Source organism: Neoarius graeffei, chromosome 15 (genome assembly GCF_027579695.1).
Source record: "Neoarius graeffei isolate fNeoGra1 chromosome 15, fNeoGra1.pri, whole genome shotgun sequence".
Lineage (NCBI taxonomy): Eukaryota > Metazoa > Chordata > Actinopteri > Siluriformes > Ariidae > Neoarius > Neoarius graeffei.
Genome location: NC_083583.1, coordinates 25,101,615 through 25,124,689, shown reverse-complemented (window position 1 = coordinate 25,124,689; position 23,075 = coordinate 25,101,615). Strand labels below are relative to the sequence as shown.

The 23,075-nt window shown below is 39.1% G+C and overlaps 2 protein-coding genes across 2 annotated transcripts in view; both read right to left on the bottom strand.

The window, feature by feature from the left end:
- Positions 1-23,075, bottom strand: part of kif7 (kinesin family member 7) — a 208,171-nt gene that overhangs the window by 85,098 nt on the left and 99,998 nt on the right. The gene's annotated exons all lie outside the window — the stretch shown is intronic.
- mrps11 (mitochondrial ribosomal protein S11) overlaps positions 4,039-23,075 on the bottom strand; it is a 48,234-nt gene continuing 29,197 nt past the window's right edge. Inside the window, exon 6 of the mRNA XM_060940468.1 lies at positions 4,039-4,366. Coding sequence (XP_060796451.1) covers positions 4,259-4,366 — 108 coding nt within the window. The 3' untranslated portion in view covers positions 4,039-4,258. The remainder of the gene's footprint in view (positions 4,367-23,075) is intronic.

Genomic DNA, 23,075 nt, shown 5'->3' with positions numbered 1-23,075 from the left:
AGGATATGAATACATTCAAATAATGGGTTTGTATCCTAGTTTCGGTAAACATCCCCAAAATCATGCGCATAAATACGAGAAGAAAGAATACTCCACATTTTCTTTATTCTGTCTACTATAAATCCTAGTCTTTCAATCAATTATTATTATTAAAGTCTGGGATATATAAAGTAATACGTATTGTTATCAGGATCCCAAGAAGACATCTCATCTCATCTCATTATCTCTAGCCGCTTTATACTTCTACAGGGTCGCAGGCAAGCTGGAGCCTATCCCAGCTGACTACGGGCGAAAGGCGGGGTACACCCTGGACAAGTCGCCAGGTCATCACAGGGCTGACACATAGACACAGACAACCATTCACACTCACATTCACACCTACGGTCAATTTAGAGTCACCAGTTAACCTAACCTGCATGTCTTTGGACTGTGGGGGAAACCGGAGCACCCGGAGGAAACCCACGCAGACACGGGGAGAACATGCAAACTCCACACAGAAAGGCCCTCGCCGGCCCCGGGGCTCAAACCCAGGACCTTCTTGCTGTGAGGCGACAGCGCTAACCACTACACCACCGTGCCGCCCCCCAAGAAGACATCTATTAATTAAATATCCTAATTAGATTTTCTTCCTGTCAAACAGCAATACTGCTATTTTGCGAGCAATGGAGATGGAGTTAATGCTATAACTATACACAGGAGCTTGTACAAATATTCAAACAAAACTTGAATGATAACCCTTGTCGGGAAAATCAAATCCGACAACAGATGAATAATTATTCTTTATGCCATTTTCAGGGATCATCAGGGTCTACATTCATCTTAGGCATGTAGGAAACCTATAACAGCTAACTTACCAACATTATTAGCCAAACTGATGTGTTGAATCAGATAGCAGTAGTATAGCTCTTAACTTGGTTTATGGACATTATTCATGTGATCTCATAAGTGCATTCAAATATTGGCCTGGTCCAGACTTTAGGTGCAGTAAAACCCTTAATAAGCACTGAAAGGAAATAAATAAGAGACAAAACAAGATCAACTGTGAGCTACTGCTCACTTGCATATCCCCCCGCTCTCGCTTATATCAGAATGCAAGCAATTGAAGGAATAAGACACTTATTATGAATGTTGACTTCAACAAATAAGTAACCCTGAAACAAGGAAGTAAAGAGCAGTGTTCTCTCCAGGTATTTCGAACAGCATCCTGGTAAACTGTCATTTTGAAATAGCGTTTTACTTCTTGAAATAGCATCAAAATCCATGCTATATGTTTCGTAAATACATTCAGTCGGTTAACAGGAAGTTGATGTGCGACAGACCTGAAAACGATATACGCAGTATAGAACCCCAAGCTGAAGCTCGATACCAAATATCAAGCAGTTGTGATTTGTAGTTGCTGAAAAAAGTGAAAATTTTGTAAATCCACGCTATATGTTTCGTAAATACATTCAGTTGGTAAACAGGAAGTCGATGTGGGACAGACCTGAAAACGGTATACATGGTATAGAACCCCAAGCTGAAGTTCAATACCAAATATCAAGCAGTTGTGATTTGCAGTTGCTGAGAAAAGTGTTATGAAAATTTTGTAAATCCACGCTATATGTTTCGTAAATGCATTCAGTCGGTAAACAGGAAGTCAACGTAGGACAGACCTGAAAACGGTATACATGGTATAGAACCCCAAGCTGAAGCTCAATACCAAATATCAAGTAGTTGTGATTTGTAGTTGCTGAGAAAACAGTGTGATGAAAATTTTGTAAATCTACGCTATATGTTTCATAAATACATTCAGTCGGTAAACAGGAAGTCAACCTAGGACAGACCTGAAAACAGTATACACGGTATAGAACCCCAAGCTGAAGTTTGGTACCAAGTGGCTATGATTTGTGGTTGCTGAGAAAAAGGGTGTTTCGGACGGACAGAGATGTGGACGGACAGACAGAGGTAAACCAGTATATTCCCCTCCTTCGGAGTGGGGGTATAAATAATAATAATAATAATAATATCCTGGCTTATTAATCTATTATTATTTATTTTATTAAGGTGTACTGTATGTACATTAGACATTATGGGAAATCAGGGTGCGAGATGGGAAAACACCCTCGATGGGAGGCCAGTTCTTTGCAGGGCACCATACGTACAAATTCACATACATTTCACACCTGGGGCAATTTGGCATAGCTAATTTAGCTCTCAAAATGTTTTGGGCATGTGTAAACATACCCAGAGAGCCCAAAGGAAACTCCACACAGACAGGACCATGGAGCTGTGAGAAATTTTTGCTGGCCAAAATATAACGCTGTTAAAAAATGCCACTGTCAGATAACAATACATGAAGAGCTTTTAACGTGGTAAAGATTATTGACTGTTGGTTCTTGCCTTGTGATGAAAGCTATTAATTTGACAACAGCAGTAGCCCGTGAATGCGTCCAGATTACGGCTTCTTTTATATTTCAGCTATAGGAGACAGAGTAAAACCTGATCCATAAGGCCACCTTCAACCACTGAAAGGGAAAAAAAAACAACAACAACCCACAGTCATAATGCATAGACCAATTATTATACTTAAAGTCATGGATCATTTATAAAGTCATATAAAGCCAGAAATATACACTTGCAGCTTGAATACTCATCGATGTGTAAAAAGTTAACCCATGACCAGAAAACAAAGCAAACTGGTATGCTTGAACAACTCCGTGTTTCTTTATGCTGTTGGTTCTTGCCTTGTTCTAATAGACAATATTAATTAGACAGCAACCTGTACAAATTTCAGATAATGACTTGCTTCGTTTGGTTGAACACCTTAAAAACTGTTAACAACCACAAAGAACAAAACTGCATTTTTGCTACTCAGGTCAAATATGACACTCCATGTTTTGATCAATTGCTTTAATTTCTGACTTACTATTACTCTCATGAACAGGGATTGATTAAGCATATATTTCTATTGAGAATGAAAGAGTACATTATGACTTTTCACCAAAATGCATTATGTTTATGAGTCCACTGTTGGAAACCAGCAGATTTAACATGTTCCTGTGTTGTTTCGTTGTTGCGCTGCTAATAATTATTAGTTTGAAGATGGCAGAAGCCCGTAAATGCAATAATAATAATAATAATAATAATAATCACCGAACCCTAAAAACAACCACTGACTTGACAATTTGGGTCAAATCCGACAATTACGCAACGTCCTGACTAATTCTTCTTTTTCAAGTAGCAGACATTTTGATTTTAATCAGAGTACACTGCACCTCTGAAATCAAGTGAAAATATCACAAGGTTGTATTCAACAGGTTAGAAATCAACAGTCTGTAACAGTGACTGGTGTTAAAATGGTTCTTTAGGTCACTGGCAATTGGTTCTCATCTTCCTAAGAATGCTATAAATTTGAAGATGGCAGTATGCGCTTAAGACCCTTCCTTCAGTGATAGTAAGACTACCACTTTGTTTTCTAATTACTGCTTTAATTGGGGTCTAAATAGAAGCCATAAGCCTCATGGTGCCACAACATTTTGGAAATGGCCTCCCACACAGCCTAATGCTCCCTTAACCCTCTAGCTTTAGTGCACGCTGAAAGCGGGTTAGCAATGAAAAGCAGACGTGTGTTGCGGGCCTGACCTTGGTTGCCATGGGTACGAGGGACAGGCTCGTATTCAACCTCCCGCCCGAGTCCTTGCTAATTGCTGTCGCTATGGCAACGAAGCACCTGATGTAACACTAGGAAAGGGCAATAACCTTACAACAGTCCATTTATTTATAGGGAGCTATTCTGCACTCTGCCTCTCACTCAGTACTGGGAAAACGGACTTGAGAGGCGGATCTGACATATCTAATACCAGTGATGGTGCAAAAAAAAAATTCTTAAGTGTACATTAGAATGATGGGTACCATTGTTAGAACTGAACGAGCATCAAAAGGTGCCTTTCGCCCATTTTCTATAACTAGCACCTTCATATGGCAGTGATGACTGTCTTTAGCATGCACAAAATTACAGCTGCTGAAGATATGTGATGATGTAAGAAGAGAAGACAAATGTTAACTCTTTAATTCCATTGGTTTAATACTTTAAAAAACAAAAACAAACAAAAAAAACAACAAAGAAGCCACAAAAATCTACCAAAATACCCCAAGTAGTTACATGAAGTGTGATACGTCATACTGTGCAAAGGAAATGAGCAATGTGTTCAGCTCCTCCGCTCAGACTGCAGGCTCAGCTGTTGATGCTTTCGGCACAGACGGACTGGATTACTGGGGTTTACATCCTCCGAGCTTTACGAGGCCGACAGCCATTGTGTGGAACCGGCGTGTTGTCAGTGATGGACACAATCTCCAGTCCTCCCATGGTTAACCCTTTAATAGCAGACTGAACACAGAAACAGAAAAGACTGAACCACCTGGGGGGGGGGGGGGGGGACATTTACAGTAACACAATGCTTTTCATGTTTTTAATTTATTTTTTAAGTTCTATATTTGGGTGAATCCCAAATACAGAACTTGTAAAGTGATTGAGGTCACATGACCTCAACAACACCTTTTAATTATGCATCTCTGAATCACAGTCAAATAACTTTTTTTTTTAAAATGCCAAATTAAACGTATTACTGATTCAAGAAGACGCTGATGGGAGGAACAAAAACAAAAGGTTCTGAGACTCAACTTGGAAACACAAGGTGAATGCCTACATTAGTTAATTTTCATCTTTACCTTATTTTACTCTGGTCATTGTTGTATAGCTGCTGAAACAGGTTTTTATCAAGTTCCCTGAAAGTAAGCAAGCTATTACGGATATACGTGTTTTTATTTGAATCACAACTTATGTATTGTCTTGTCAGAAACAGCACCTTGGCTTATTACTTGTTTAGATTCATTTGTCGTCTTTCTGTTTTGTGTGACAGATTAGTAATAGTAAGTTTTAATATGCATGGATGATTTCAATTTATTTGCACCATCACAGCTTTACACCATGAATATTCTGTTACCACTTACTGGGTATATTTTCACCTGCAGAAATGAACATGCATTAAAAAAAATCAGGTTGATTACGAGACAAATATTATTCAGGTACTTGTATGGAAACACCAGCAAGTATTGAAAGTCTGCAAAATGCTGTTCAGGCCACTGGACACATGTTTCTTTCTCAAATGTGCTGAAAGAACTTTAGATGGATGCAGCAAACATCAGCAAGTTGACTCCATCTGCAGTATACATGTAAATTTAAACCATTACAAATAACGAGTTCAATAATAAATTTATTTAAAGCTATACGGCCTTTCGATTTCATAAAATCTGTGAAATTTAGTTCCCTCTGAAATTTGGTCATTGTGATGTATGTTTATTTCTGCAATATCTAAAAAAACAACCCCCAGGCCATTCTGTGGCTGGGAAGTTATTTAATTTGAGGAGATTCCCGAGCAAATAATGTGCATGAAATTGCTCGCTTTGTACAGTCAAGCAGACGGAGGAAGTCCGTGTGCGCATGCACAGGTTTACCTTCTTCTTCTTTTGGGTTTTACAGCAGCTGGCATCCAGTGTTGCATTACTGCCATCTACAGGTTTACCTTTGACCGTGCACTGACGGTTACATCATTTTGTCACTAAATGAACAGTTGATCACACCGAGGTGCTCGCTGACCGCCGATATTTATTAGTTTGGTCCTGCGTTTCCTTTCCTTTGTAACATTACGCCTTTTCTTCTCGCTTTCTGTTACTGTCATCGGTCTTTCATGTTTCATTCACGTCCTCCATTTGTCTCTCCTGTTTCAAATTTGTATCCCACAGTGCCTTGCGTGAACGGGGAAAGCCCACCACGTGATGCATGATGTAGTATCTTGAATTGGGTCAGGGTGAAGCAGGAAAAAATAGTAGAGAATTTAGGGCCACGTGGCCCTAAATTCATTAATTGTTCTATTAAAAAAATAAAACTAATAAAATTGGAAGTCTGTGATTCGAATTCAGCAGCTTTTGGTCCACTGAACAAAAATAATCGGGTGTCAGGGAAATTCTTTTTCTGATCTAAACTTGAAAAATATGAAAGGCAGTCAACCTTTAATTTGCCCAAGAAATTGGTAAGCTTGCTTCAGAACATCTATACAAGCTTACTCTCATAAAGGATAAGCAGCATTGATGATAGGCTGTAGGTCTTTGGATTTTTTTCATGATCACAAACCTAGCTCATACATCATCCTCTCGAAATCATTTTTTGCAGATACTATCCCCCCACTGAATAGAAATTCTCTCATTAAATAAACAATACCCATGTAAAGTCTTAAAACAATTTTCCTTAAACACCAATCTACGTAATCAGTATCAGATATCTGACCGTTTTATAACGTTCCGTTACATAACAGAAGTATTTTTCCTTGAATCTTTGTCTTCAGGATCACATCAGAATCACAGAAAGATGAAAAATGTCCCCAATGTCTGTTATCCTGTATACCCCTGGTTCTCAATGCAGGGACTGAGGACCCCCAGGGGTCTCTGTTGTCTGAGTGTGAATCACATGACATTATCAACTAATTGTACGTCACTCTGGATAAGAGCATCTGCTAAATGCCATGGAACGTAATGCAATGTAACCAGTATCAATGCTGTTATAGTTACTAGTTAGTTATTACAGTTGTAATCCATTGTTATATGAAAGGGGTTCATCTCAACTATAAAACAAGTATAAATAATCTCAACTTTAATCAAGATTTAAATTGAAACCAGCAAGTGATGTTAATATGATTAGACAGTGTTTAAAATCTACATATCGATGAGTGAAAAAGGTCAGGAATAAAAACGCTCTCATGGTGCAACTAAATGAATATGATGGCACATGTTTGCCCTGTTGTTCTTCAAAATAAATCTGTGCTGTGGTGATAAGGAGCATGGAAGAAGTCTGCAAAAAAAGTTTAAGAAAACATTGCTCTATACACAGAGACAAAAAGAAAAATGGCTACTTTAAATACACTGGAGTGGATGGGATTTTGGGGTCAACTTGAGAGTTAAAGGCCTCGTTCCTGAGACCGACAGGTGCTGGGAATGAAATGTTCAACCTTTCACTTAACTGCCTGACCATGAGCGTTGATGCCTGATGAACAATCACTGCTGTCTGAGAAACTGCCATCACATATATTACCTCTTGACTAGGTAAGAAAGCTACTTGAAGCTAATCTTAGGGTGTGTAATGAGTTTAAGGAGTCATTAAACTGATGCCAAAAAAAAATAAATATGTGTTCTCTTGCGGCTGTTTTGGTGGCGTATTGGTTAACGTTGCTGCTATAGGGTCTCTGGTTCAATCCTGAGCTCAGGTTATTCAAGCATCATCCTTTTAACATTTCATCTCCAAGATAACCATCACCATACTATTCAACCCCCTCGAGGTTCAAGTCCACATTAGTCATTACTGTAGCGCCCCCTCCCGCTGGTATGTCCAGGCTAACATTAGCTTTAATACATTGCGATTCTAGATCCTTCTTGAATATTCTGGGGTGGGGGAAAAAAAAAAAAAAGGCACAGAGGTCTTAAAAGCCTGCGATTGCCTGCGGTTCTGAAGGAGCTCATTATATTCTCGCCCTGCCTTAATGTCCACCTCCCCAGCTTTCACTCGACAGCCAGGGAACCTGCTGCGGGCAATCAGGTCGACGGTCAGGCTCATATTATTTATTGGAAAATTAGCATTCATAAACTTTGCCTTACAGGGCACGAAAGTTTAAAAAAAAAGAAAGAAAAGAAAAAAGAACAAGACATGCAATGATGTCATGGAGAGATTATGCCAAAAACAAAAGATTTTGGTTGATACAGCACATTAGATGAACAGTGTTAGCACAATGCATTGAATCATGTAGAATTAAGATGCTGGTACAACTGAGTCAATGAGTCTCTCTTTGCAAGTATAATTTGCACAACAGTTTGTGATTCAAAATACGCTGAAGTTACTGTATCTTCACTTCTACTTATTCCATTTTCCTCAACTGTCTTTCCATCAGGCAATTTTCCAGTTTTGTCCCATTGCTATTCTTTTTTGTTGTTGTTGCTACCATCCCCAATCAAACCTGTCAGCTTTACAGATGCATTTTATAAGGGGGTGAAAATAACAAAAATTAGTTGATTAAAATTTATTTATATTGTATGTGAAGTAAAAATTAATCTGAGGGAAAGTCATTTGCTTTCATAAATCAAAATAATGTGATTAAATCTCAACAGAATTTGATAAAATATGAGCCGTGATCATCATCGTTATCATTTAAACCACAAAACTACCGTTAACATTCTGGCTAGACACAGTGCACAGTATTAAACAAACAAAATTATTAATTAAAACTGTGATTTTATTACATTTCTATTACCTTTGTGTAATTTTATCATTTTGGTCAGTGCTGGTTATCATTAAAATACTTCTTGTTACTTCCTCCACATTTCTGTTACTTCTGACTACCAGCTAATTGAATCTGTAAGAGATTGTGTGGTGAATGTTGATCGATTGCTGTGCAGAAGAGATAAGATTAGTTGAGCGCTGCTGAATATAAACATTATCCAAGCCAAATGATGAACGAGACAGAAGTAAGAAAAACTACCTGAGGAAAACGATTAACAAGGTGGACAGATACTCAACTGATAACACGGAGATGAGGAAAAAAGCCCTCAAATGATGAAATGATCAAATCATAATTCTAAGAACATTTTTTTTTTAAATCAAGTATTACTTTCATCCTTACGTCTGACTTCTGTTTTGTAGTTTGAATGCTAAACACTGATGGGCAGAAAGTGGTGATAAATTATATTCACAGCTCATTTTATAAAATCTGCACCGTTTAATCAAATTTATCAACTCAAATTGCTGTTTAATCACTCATTCATTTAATTAACTTGCATTTTGATGAGCTTGATTTTGACTTTTTGTATTTGTCAAATCCATTTTATAATTTTTTTTTTGTAACTTGCACACCTAACATTTTAAATGCTTTCTTATGTTCAAAAATTAAAAAGTGGGCTCAGCAATTTGGAGGTCAAAATACTTTTGGAAATATTTGGTGAAGTAAAATACATGTTTAGAGAAGCAGTTCAGGACAAGGCACCTCTACTCACCTGTCAATTCAGGAAACATTTTTTTTGTACTAGCATTTAGACAGAGTAGCTTAGACTGAATAGAGGATCTGAATTTCCACTAGCAAGTGACAAAGCTACAGGTGACCATTCGTTTTCCATTCTCGATTTTCTCACCTCTGTACAAATTACATATGATGCGGTAAAGTGACCAATTCAAACAGCTGGCTCAAATGAATGACTGGACCAATTGTATGGAGTGTGTGGCGCAACGTTTTTTTTTCCCCCCGTTCTCTATTCACAACTTTATTTCTTATCTGCTATTAGTTCCCATTTACTGTTTGGCGCACAAAGAAAAACTTGTACTCATCTTATCCTGTCATATACGACCTTGAATTAAATGTGTACAGAGACATCTCATCTCATCTCATTATCTCTAGCCGCTTTATCCTTCTACAGGGTCGCAGGCAAGCTGGAGCCTATCCCAGCTGACTACGGGCGAAAGGCGGGGTACACCCTGGACAAGTCGCCAGGTCATCACAGGGCTGACACATAGACACAGACAACCATTCACACTCACATTCACACCTACGGTCAATTTAGAGTCACCAGTTAACCTAACCTGCACGTCTTTGGACTGTGGGGGAAACCGGAGCACCCGGAGGAAACCCACGCGGAGAACATGCAAACTCCACACAGAAAGACCCTCGCCGGCCACGGGGCTTGAACCCGGACCTTCTTGCTGTGAGGCAACAGCGCTAACCACTACACCACCGTGCCGCCCTGTACAGAGACAACATGAAGAAAAATAAAAGCTTGGAAGGAAACAGCAGAGATTATTGGTGCCTTTGGTAAGTGTATGAAGCCAGTACAGTTAGTATACACCAAATCAGCCATAACATTAAAAACCACCTGCCAAATATTGTGTAGGTCCCACTTGTGCCTCAAAAACAGCTTTGACCCGTCAAGACCTCTGAAGGTGTGTTGTGGTATCTGGCACCAAGACTTGAGCAGCAGATCCTTTAACTCATGTAAATTGTGAGGTGGAGCCTCCCTCCATGGATCAGACTTGTTTGTCCAGCATGTCCCACAGATGCACCACTGGACTTAGAGCTGGGGAATCTGGAGGCCCAGTTAACACCTGTTCACTCGAAGCGTTCCCGCATTTTTTACAGTGCGTCAGAGCATATTATCCTGCTGAAAGAGGCCACTGCCATGACTGAATACCGTTACCATGAAGGGCTGTAATTGGTATGCAACAATGTTTAGGTAGGGGATGTGTGTCAAAGTAACATCCGCATGAATGCCAGGACCCAAGGTTTCCCAGCAGATCATCACACTGTCTCCATCAGCTTGCCTTTTTCTCATCGTGTATCCTGGTGCCATGACTTCCCCAGGTAAGTGATGCACATACACCCAGCCATCAACATGATGCAAAAGAAAATATCATTTATCAGACTAGGCCACCTTCTTCCACTGCTCCATGGTCCAGTTCTGATGCTCATGTGCACATTGCAGGTGCTTTCGGCAGTGGCCAGGGGTCAGCATGGGCACTCTGATTAGTCTGTGACTACACAGCCCCATATGCAGAAAGCTGTAACACACTGTGTGCACCTTTCTATCACAGCCAGCATTAACTTTTTCAGCATCTTGTGCAACAGTAGCTCTTCTGTGGGATCGGACCAGATGGGCTAGTCTTCCCTCGCTACACACATGAATAAGCCTTGGGCACCTATGACCCTGTCGCTGGTTCACCAGTTGTTCTTTCTTGGACCACTTTTGGTAGGTACTAACCTCTGCATACCAGAAACACCCCACAAGACCGATGTAGTACGTTATTCTATAGCAAGAATACAGGTGAATACAGTTTTAATGCCCATAAAAGACAAACTCTAAGTTATTGAAATCCTCACAGCTGTGTGAACACCAGGTAATATATGGTTTTGCTGTGGTTACCAAGATGATGTATATTGCAATACTAATATTAAAGATAATGAATCATAAACATAGCTGCAAGTGGTGATCTTCAGGGGTCCAAGCACTCTCTGCAAATATTGCCCCCAATGGCCAGTTCAAGCCAATTTACACTGAACAATAAAGAGGTGATAGATAGCCTACTTATTTAATTTTGTGACAACAGCACTAATGCTCAGTGCCAAATGTGAAACGCGTGCCCAATGATATCTGATTGGTGGATGTCAGCCACGCAGTACACCAAACATGAGTTTGATCAGACTTATGGTTACTGAGAAAAAACTATTTAAACTTAAGCCCTCCCCTTTTTAACCCTCTTCTTTAAATAAAGAAAAAAAAAAATCATTTTCTTAATAACCAACAATAATTATTTACCCATATGTGTAAAAGTATAATAGTCTATTAGCTTAAATATTACCTTCATTAAAAATGAAAAATGTTCATGACTAATAGGCATTTTCTTCATAAACTTTTAGGAACATTTTATTACCTACTATTTTTCTTCTCTTTTCTTTAGCTTTCGGCAAATCAGTAAAAAGATATCTCTGACTTCTTATTAAATTCGTTTGTACATTCAAACGCACAACAGCTCTTTCCCATTTTAGCTCTTTTCTTTTTTTTTGTTTAATGCCATGTTACTGCTGTCTACGGTGAAGTCACACGTATTCCTGCTATTTTACGTTACTGCCCTCTCGTGTCTAAACAATGCAATCACAACTAGGAAAAACCAAGAGATTATGCAGCCTGATAAAAAATGAATTGTCTGTTTTCACTTAGAATTTGAGGCCTTCGTTAGAATCTTGGCGTGAAAATGCCTTTTCGAATTTCATGATCAGTCCTGAGTTACAGCTGTTTGAGTAAACCAAACTTTACCCCACTGGGATTGATTGGCATGTGGTGGCCATATTGTTTATTGAGACCCTGTAACTCGGACAATTACGTAGTTGTAGTTAGCATGTCGATCGCTCGTGATTTTCCACATTACACACATATATGGTAAAACATTAGCTCAGTACAAAGTCTTTTTTATTAATTTTTTTTACATTCTTAAATGGCTTCTCACCCATGAGCTTTATCCAGAAAACAGCAGTCAGCACAGGAAAACATGTCAATAATAAATGCTCTAACAGGCACTTTTGTATCATGCTAATTTCTCACTTGACATACAGACCACTTTAATTCCTTTCACTACCACCACCACCAAAAAGACCCATTGCATTTAATGCATCCCAAATATGAACCCCTGAGAACTCAATTAATGCATCTTTAACCAAATCAAATATCAACTGAGTCAATAAAATTAAGGACAAAAAAAACAAATGAGCATCTCAAAGATGTCGAAGGATGTCATGACATTCATTATTACACAGCAATGAACACCTTTGTTTCCTCTTCAGGAACTCATTTTGGATCACAGTCCTGTTGCATGAGCAGACAAGCTTTTTTCCAGACACTACAGAATTCACCCTGCTGTCACTGTCACAAGCCAACTGCACTGGCAGCTACACATGCCCAAGCAATGGTTCACAGATGGTGGTACGCTTTGGAGTTCAAACTAAAACCAATCCCCCCCAAAACCTTCAGTTTCCTGAATATCCTAATACATCCACAGGTTTCTGACGCTCAAGCAGGGGTGTTTTTATGAGACTGTAATCAGGCTGCTGTGATTTATGAAATGTTTGTTTGGTGGTGCACCAGCTCAGTTCCTGATGCATCAGATTATTGTCTGAAGGAGTTTTCCTTCAGTACAAGAGTCTTTATTAGACCAATAGAGATTATAGGATACCACATAGACACGGAATCCTTGAGTATCAGCCGATATCGATATCCAGCCAACATTTTTTATTTCATGTAATATATAAAATCATGACAAAAAAAAAATTTGGTTAAATATTATATATATTAAAAAGTATACATCAATCTGAACACAAATTACAAATCAAATCTCTTTATATGCAAATTTTTTCAGTTCCAAAACTAGTAGGGCATTTGAAGAGTGCAGACCTCCACCAAGGACAATAGTCAACTCTTGTAATGGGATGCAAATCTGCAACCCAAACCACTTTATATTTCTGGATATACTGCTAAAACTATTAGAATTATGTGCCTACATGGGTATCACAGAGAATTACTGGTCTCCATAAATGTGGATTGTGATATGGGGTGATCGTATTTCTACATTGGATATATCTTGACACTACCGAACTCTACTGCCATCAACTGGATTTTAAGGTCTATGGCAATGTTGAGTGCAGACTTCCGCCAAGGCCAAATACCGTATCTTGCAACATTAGCAAAAACTAAATTTGTGGATCTGCCCCATGACTCAGATCAGCTACAAAATTTAATGAGTTCTTCCTTGGTCCATGCTACACCCTCCCATCAAGTATCATTCAAAAATTTTGTTGGTATGTTTTGAGCAATACTACTTAGTCAGACAAACAGAGAAACAAACTGCATTGAAAACATAACCACCTTAGTGGAGGTTTAAAAAAAAATCCCTTTTTCAAATCCAATACCATCTTTTACAACAACATATTGAATTCATTCTTTTCCTCCCACAAACATCCAGCATTTTTTGCTGGTGTTGACCTGAAACCAATTCTGGGTATTGCTGGGTTTCACGTGACATCACATCCACCTCATTAGTTATTCAAAACTTTAGCTGGTGGTCTACCAAAGCTCAGTTGACAAAGCGTTTATATGGAGAAGGTACATTGCTTGCATGAAAAATACCTTACGCTTGCATTGTTTTAAGTTGTTCGAATCGATCAAACCATGAAACTGATAAAAGTTTCTTCAGGGTTCCCCGTGAACTAATAAAAAAGGGTGAACGAACACAGGATTTCACAAAAAGATGTCGAGAAAGGTGGCTTTTGAACCTCTCACTGAAATCGAAGGGAGCCGAGTCGAAGCATGCTCGAGTCTGCAGTGATCACTTGGTGAATGGTTTGTATCTCCCTCTCAGCTATGTCCTTAGTGTTTTCCAAGTACTTTTCTTGCTATGTGTCATTATTTTACGTTACTTTTTTTTTAAAATCACGAAGCGCTAAAGTCCCCAGCTGTTTCTTTGTTTACTCTTCACAAAGTCCATATGCATGAAGGTCGCGACAAAATTCTTACCCAGCCAAACAGTTACAATGCACCGTGATCACTTCTCCGTCTTGTTTAACTAAGATCCAGGTCTTTAAAAGAGGTTTCTGATGATCTTTGTGAATGATTTACCTGAGAGATAAGAGCCAACACAAGGGAGAATCAAGCGAACTGTTGTTTGTTTACACTTCAACTTGCAGCACTTCGTTGTAAAGACGTGAACGAAAAGCTTAAAAAAAACCAAACCATATTTACATGGGCAAAAACAATACAGGATTCATTTGGCAGCGACTTGATACCAAGGTCCTTTACCCAGCCACATACAAAAAAAGTTGTAAGCCTCCATACTCTTCCACGCTTTCATCTGTTTTGCGGTGTAGAAGGACGTCTGCAACACCAGATAGTTCGAGATGTCGGGGAATTCGACTGAAGGGTAGTTTTCGAGCTCGTATGACAAATCCTTCTTTCTCAGACTGTAGGGGTCGATTCCATTGCACATAGCAATCTTCTGAATAGATCTAAAAGCGAGCAGTGGCTTCTAGATTACGAGCGTACTCTGATAACGTCTCACTAGTTGTTTGCACTACGGCAGCCGTTCAGACCACCAGCTATTTCACTTCCGATAAAACTGCTAAGAAAAGTCACGTGACTGAAACCCAGCAATTGGATCAGTGCCACCTCTAACTATAACCAGGAGCATCTAATTTGAGTGAAATCTCCCCAATCAATTTTTTTTTGTGTGTGTGACATTTTATTAAATATTGAGTTAGGTGCTGTGGATGTGTGTGCACAGCTGATGTCATTAGAGTAAGTGAAAAACATACTCCTTCAAAATGTGAACAACAAAAACGTTAGCTCCAGCTATTAGACTGGAACGGACAAATGCCGTTACAACTTGATAATGGAGATGACTCCACTCCCAACAAGTGTAGTCGTTTGTTATTAATTTGTATGCCAGAAATACCCTTCAAATACATTTTAAAGTGCTGATGACACGTTTTTGACATCTTTGGCGATGTTTTATAACATAAAAAGTAATTCCCGATGATCCATATATTAATTCACGAAGGCGCCTATTTTACAAGTTATGATGATAAACGCTAAACGCGGCTATTTGGGCAAATCTGACAGGGCTGCAGCACCCAGGAGATGAAGGAGGAGGAGGAGCTATATGACGTCAGCGAAAGAACCTTCCTCCTAACTTACCAGTTTGTTGTTGATGCGACAGGTGTTCAGTTTATCATTATTAGTATTTTTATTAGACATTATTATACATATAGTTATTATGCCTTTGCGTTGTGTTGCCGGCTTTTGCTCCAAAACCCACAAGGATGGGGTAAGTTTATTCAAGTTTCCCAGAGATCCCGAGCTGCATGCGAAGTGGGTGAAGCAAGTCAGGCGCACTCGTGACAAGTGGGAGCCCTCACCAACATCCGTCCTGTGCTCTGAACACTTCGATTTGGATTGTTTTGACACCCTTCCCAGCTTAAAAGAATCTCTTGGGTGTTCAGTTCAGCACAAACGTGTGTTACTACCATCAGCAGTGCCTAAACAGTGTTGCCAGATTGGGAGGTTTCCCGCCCAGTTGGGCGGTTTCAAGTGCACCAAAATGCACTTGAAACCACCCAACTAGGCGGGAAACCTCCCAATCTGGCAACACTGCCAGTATTCCGGAGGGGCTCTACTAGTAGCTATGCCGGATCCAAAGACAGTCCTCCTGTCAGAACATGTGTTGTGAAATGACATAAGATAAAGGTACGTAGAGCTATAGATTCTACATGATAATCATAAATGTAATCATAAAGTCGGCGTGATATCAGTCATGTATTTGCTTGTGAAAGCTTGCGGCTTTCATGTAACTGCCGCCTAGCAATGAGAGGCAAAGGGTAAAGAGGGTAGACTATCATAGATTCTATTTGGAAGAGATCAACACAATTCTAGACTCCCAGAAGAGGAAGAGCTAGCACTAGAGAGTTCACCGGCGTTTTCATGCGCCATTTCCATTGAGTAGAACCAGAGTAGAACAGCCAGTGAACCGCAGCGTGTTCTTCCGCTGACGTCACAACATGGCCGCGAGCCACGGACCCAGTTTTCTTGCGCTGTGCAATTAAAAGTTGGATATTTGCGTAACAACAGCTTCTTTTCACGTAATTATAACAGAAATCTAACATGTTTGCCATGTTGTATAGTTTATTTAAGAAATTGCATAGAGTCATATTCTTGTCATCAGCCCTTTAAACAGGAAGGAAGCTAGTGAAGAAAACTCTTTCAGACATTTGACATTGCTGTGACCTTGGCTGGATCAATTCCAAAGTGTAAACAGTTCACCTGCTGGTTACAAAGATCATTCCATATAAATCATACAAACGTTCACTCATGAGTTCTTGGGATATCACACTAATGAGAATCTCTGAGGAATGGATGAACAACCAACCCAAAAACAGCAAGGCGGCATGAACATGAGTAATTGGTGATGAAAGGTAAAAGCATATCCGTAGAGTTTGGTGCAGATCTCATTCTGACACATTTTGTAATATATAGATTTAGGCACTGCCTAAAAGCAGAGCTCCCAATTTTTAGCCCTCATTTATCACACCTCAATGTGTGGCCGTGAATTCAATTACTAGCTTCAATATGATGTCACATTAAGTAAGGAACAGAAAAATACGAAATAAACTTGGATAAAATTTAAAACATGTTATCGATAAATTATATTGGCTACAGATATTATAACTATATTACACCAGTGTATTTGAACGCAGTAATTTAAAGTTAATAGATATACATTTACTTTTACTAGGACGTGCTCTTTTTTTTTTTTTATAGGAGCACATTAAATGTCGCTCTCTAGTGCACTTAGCAGTTAATTTTTCAGGCTTTTGTAATCAATACCAGTACGTTCACTGTATCATATAGTATCCTCAGTTAGAGATGCGAGCGAGCATCCATAGGATGAAAAACCCTGACGTGCCCGCAACGCATACTCAACAACTAGGGAAAATCCCAGCCCTATGGATCGCACCACTGCTCGTCTTGCTGGGCTCGGACTTCAAACAAAACTTTAGAAAATAGAACAGATTTCACATTAGCGTTGTGAAAGCTATTGTAATGGAGCAATCACTAGCCAATCAGAATCGAGGCGGACACGGAAGGACGGAGCACGGAATTGACCTTCACCTTGGTCGACGTTCAAAATTCACTTTGATACCTATTGTTACCCTTTTTTCTTAGGTACCGTGCACTGCTCGCACAGGTCTTCGGCCCACGCGGGAACGCCACTAAAACCAGTTGAGCAGCAGTGGTTTCTGAAACAATTACGGTGCAAGAGTGGTTTTAATTCAGATCACATGTTTAACCTTATGCAGGCAGATATAGAGAGACAGCTAGGTGATACCCAAAGTAGAACGTTGTAAATGAATGAATGAATGAATGAATGAATGAAGTGTAATAATCTTCCACTGAATGTTGGTACTCATTTGAAATACATTACTATTTGACTTGGGTCAAATCTAATTGATGACTCCTGCTCTAAAAGATTAATTACTGAGATCAACCAGTGGATCCTTTCTCTTTGATTTCACAGTCAGTTCTGAAAACCTGTTATGTTACCATGACTTCGGCAATTAATTTATTCTGATTATAAATGCTGTTCTGCTTCACCCTGAAAAATGTTTTTGACCTCACGATTGGCAGGTTTTTGAAAAAGTCTTTTCAATGGAAATGAGTTACTGGCAGCAAAATACGCAAACATTATCTAATGGTGGACGTCAACAACAGAGCCAGAAACTTGCTTGTGGTTAGTACTGACTCATGCACACTGTGAGTGCCAACCACAGCAAAACACACCTGACCGATAAAAACAGCTACGAACTGATCCATAAGAACATGAATAATTTCTAAATATTTCTAAAAGGTTCATTCAATGTGAACACAACTACTTTAATTTAAAGGTGTTCAGTCACTTTAAGCCTGAAAATCATTGCATCATTCCAGTTTTGTGGATCTGGTGAAAGCATTATTGTCCAAATATTTGTCAAGCCAATACTGAAAAATGTACATTCAGTTTCTTTCTCCTCGTTCCTTTCTTTATTCATTCCTTTTACCAAAAACACCCCCTACCCCACCTCTGCATAAATCCTTGGCACTCAGGTAAAACATCCAACTACTATAGAGCTCTCCTTCATTTTCAAGGCCATAACTAATGCCATGTCTTAGCTGACGAGGTGTTGCTGTGACTGCTATATGGTTTGTTTTCTTCTTCTATCCACTAAATCAAACCAGGTTTCACTCGCCATGTCCTTCATGTCCTCAAGCAACCGCTAGCACGTTGGTGTATTAGACAGTATAATGCTTATTTCTACACCTCAATTCTGTCCCTTATAGACCAATTGGTTTTGGTTTGAAACTAAAGTTTGGTATAATTAACAGTTATTCCACGAAATCAGAGTTGTACATGAGCTGATAGCCAACAAGGCACATAGCGCTGAGTTGGCTATAAGCCATGTTGTCAGTGAATCAGTTGAGAACACCCTGACTACAAACACGGACACTTCAAACTACAACTCCCAAGTCTCACAGCGCCCTCGGTCTCCCGAGTTTTGAACACAGCTGACACTCATTTCCTTAAAATTACCACTCTCTCCATTTGAGCCTCACACACACGCCACTTCAGTGTGAAGTATTGTTCTGCTCTTCCCAGTACATACCAAGCCTTATTTCTCTGACTCTTTTCCTGCCCTTTCTTGTTTCCGCTCTTTATCTCGCCTCTTCATAGTTGTTTGCCGATCGCCTGACCCTCGCTAGTGTACGACCACAATTTCTGTCTCTCGATTTGGCTTCATTATCAGTTTGTTTCTCTATTTCTTCTGCCCATACATCCATAAGTGCCTGCATTATGACACATCTATGACGAGATTGAGTGGAATAATTGTTTTATTCTATCCACATTCACTGGATTTTGAGAAACAAAACATTTTTATTTTTTGGAAATTCAATAAATAAAAACTTTATACAAAAAGTCCGACAAAATAATTTCCATTTAGGCGGACTTCTTAAAAACTTATCGATGGGTGCACGAATTGACTTTAGTGGGGTTTTTTTTTGTAGAAAGTGCCATCTTGCTGAGGTATAGAATAACTTTAGACATTTATTTAATTCTTCCTTGGACATTTCAGTTATGTAATCTTCAAACTTCTTTGGGCTTTTGAACCAGTCTAAAAAAAAATTTCAACAAATTTTGATGCTTTAAGAACGTGAACCAGCGAAATGACAGGAGCAATTTGTGAAAAACGCAATAATAATAATAATAATAATAATAATAATTCTTAAAAAAAAGATTCATTTTTACCATCAAATACTTTCATTCCATATTTTGTTGCTTTTTTGTATTTTTTGGGTTTTTTTCTTTTCGAGTTTTTATTTCATCCTTGGTTGGTTCAGCAACATGCTCCGCCATTTTGTTTTTCTCTACTCATGGTATATGAGCTGATAGCCCAGTAGTAGCCAATCAGAGCATGCGATTGCTCATATCCAGTGAATGTGGATATAATATAAGCAGTTATCCTTATGTTTCTATACTCAGCTCATATGCTAGGCGCCCTTTCAAATGTAGCTACAGTTCCAGTCAAAAGTTTGATATATAAATATTATATGGACATAAGTGTTTTACTGGGAAATATGCCACTCATATTCTTCATATGAACTACATCCAGGGCACTGAGTGACATTTTTCAATAAATGTTACCCATGGGGAAATTGATGGATTGTGTACAAATTACAAATGACAGAGCGGTGGCTACAATTATCGACAGTCCATAATTATTGACACCTTTTCAGATTTACCAATAAAAAACAATTTTACAAAGGTGAGTTTCAGTTGCGGGCGGCATGGTGGTGTAGTGGTTAGCGCTGTCGCCTCACAGCAAGAAGGTCGGGGTTCGAGCCCCGTGGCCGGCGAGGGCCTTTCTGTGTGGAGTTTGCATGCTCTCCCCGTGTCCGCGTGGGTTTCCTCTGGGTGCTCCGTTTTCCCCCACAGTCCAAAGACATGCAGGTTAGGTTAACTGGTGACTCTAAATTGACCGTAGGTGTGAATGTGAGTGTGAATGGTTGTCTATGTGTCAGGCCTGTGATGACCTGGCGACTTGTCCAGGGTGTACCCCGCCTTTCGCCCGTAGTCAGCTGGGATAGGCTCCAGCTTGCCTGCGACCCTGTAGAACAGGATAAAGCGGCTAGAGATAATGAGATGAGATTCAGTTGTCACAGTTATTGGTTAATTAAATCAACCAGAAGACCCCCCCTCGCCCTTTGATCTTGTCATCTGATGACACCACTCATTACCTGAGATGGAATTTTTTTTAGCACGATCAGCAATTTGAGGAAAACCCGGATGTTATCATTGCAGGTAAGCATGGTGGAAAGATCATGGACATGTTTTTACTGATCAAATTTACCGATATTTCATGATATCCTTGTTGAAACCTACTTTGTTTCTTACTCTTTCATTTGACAGTCGCCATTTTGTATCTAAACGCATCTTTGAGAAGTAACGTGAGGTGTTGATAATAGTGATCACTTTCACCGGTGTCCACCATTATCGACACCCTGTGGAATTAAGTGACATTTGCAACTGTTATGGATCGATCTTTAAGTAACATTGTTGTAGTAGATGAAGTACTTTAAAAAAATAAAAGTGCTGTGATTTATAATAATTTTTTTCTGATTCATAACAGAATGGAATGTTTATAGAATATTTGGAATCCTGTTGCAATAAATAGAATTAGACCAGAATTAAATTCCTAGCATATAAAAATTACAGGCATGAAATATTTAGATTTTTCGATTCCATTCAGAATTTTTTTTTGCAGTTTGCTCTAAATACCTACCACATATTACAATATTAGTAGACATTGTAGATTTTGGTTCGAGGAATTACATGCGACCTTTGACCTGGATTTTCATGTGGTTACAACCTCAACCGCCTGTTGACATTTATTGGTAAACTACAAAACTAGAAATTAATACAAACAACAACAACAACGACGAATGATTAACAAAATGTCATCTACAAAAATACTTAGAAAGTGGGTAGAAAGCGGAACAAAAAGATTTGACACAGGTTAAACATTATCAGTTCATTTGTTTACAAACATTAGAATTACTTCCTCATTTACGTAAGCACCAACATTGATATATTTATCTCACTCATTCTCATCTCATTATCTCTAGCCGCTTTATCCTGTTCTACAGGGTCGCAGGCAAGCTGGAGCCTATCCCAGCTGACTACGGGCGAAAGGTGGGGTACACCCTGGACAAGTCGCCAGGTCATCACAGGGCTGACACATAGACACAGACAACCATTCACACTCACATTCACACCTACGGTCAATTTAGAGTCACCAGTTAACCTAACCTGCATGTCTTTGGACTGTGGGGGAAACCGGAGCACCCGGAGGAAACCCACGCGGACACGGGGAGAACATGCAAACTCCACACAGAAAGGCCCTCGCTGGCCACGGGGCTCAAACCTGGACCTTCTTGCTGTGAGGCGACAGCGCTAACCACTACACCACCTATAAAAGATATTTTGTACTAAATATAAGTCTATGTAAAACAAATTTTAAATAAAAACTATGTTTTGTTAACTTAATACCACATACTGATTTTTTAATAAATAATCAACTGGATGTCCATAATTATGAAAAGGTGTCGATAATTGTGGAACGTGATCTGATACAAATCAGGAATCAACTCATTTTTTTTCCCCAGTGGCAGTTTGAGTAATTATTCATGCACAATTTATGTACTGAAACTCTCTTCTACTTTTGCAACGGCCAAAAGCTTGTTAAGGTGTCGATAATTGTAGCCGCCGCTCTAGTGTACAAAGCGTCATCAAAGTAAACGGTGGCCATTTTGAAGAATCTAAAATATGAAACATATTTTGGTTTGTTTTTTAAGCACTTTTTTTTTGTGCACCACATAATTCCATACATGTTCCAGATGAGATAATGAGATGAGATCATTTCTTCAGTATTGTTCTACAATGTAGAAAATGGTCAAAATACAGAAAAATCCTATGAATGAATAGGGGTGTACAAACTTTTGACTGGCACTGTAGATAGAAACATGATAGAAAGACCCATACATCTTATTTGGATAACCATGGTAAATAATTAAGCTAATGCTTAAGCAAAGTATTTACATACAACACCAGCAGCAGCAGCAACTAAACACAAACAAAAATAATACCTGCTATTATAATAAAAAAGTGATGATTAAAAAAAAAACATCACATCAAAACCATGCATGCTCAAACTTTTTCCTCAACTATTTAAACACCAATTGTCAGAATACTACAATAAAGATGACTTAATTGCTTTTTGAATTTTTAGGACATGGTTTTAATTAACCTGACTCACAAGCAAAGCATAGACTCTGGTGAACAAGGGATAATTAAGCACACGTGTCTCAGTGCTCACATAACTCAAGTCCTCACATGTGACAGATTCTCTGCAGTGCTCCACGCCTGTAAATACTTTTGTGTGCATGGAATTCAGAGCACATTTTTCAAGCCCATGCTCATGGATACTGCTTTGTGTGCTCAGGTCTGCGAGAGATGGCAAACCTGTGGACAGTTCATTTTATTTTTACGTTCACATAACCTAGGCTACTGAAGAAGACAGGATGTGTGTGTAGGCTAGGTATGATGCCTGACTACCATAACAGCACACAATGCCCTGCCATTTCAAGCGCTTTCACAAGCACGGCTCAATTTCTCTAAGCTAGGTACAATAGATATAGTATTAATTTATGCAATGACATCACCTAACACAATTACAGGTTATTCACATGTGAGAATACTAGTTAGTGTCTCGCTACAATTCTCATTAATCTTTTTTTTTTTTTAAACCTGTGTTAAACAAGTTTCTACCATCACTGGGGGTTGTTACCATGGTAACCCAGTTAACCATCACTAGGCACAG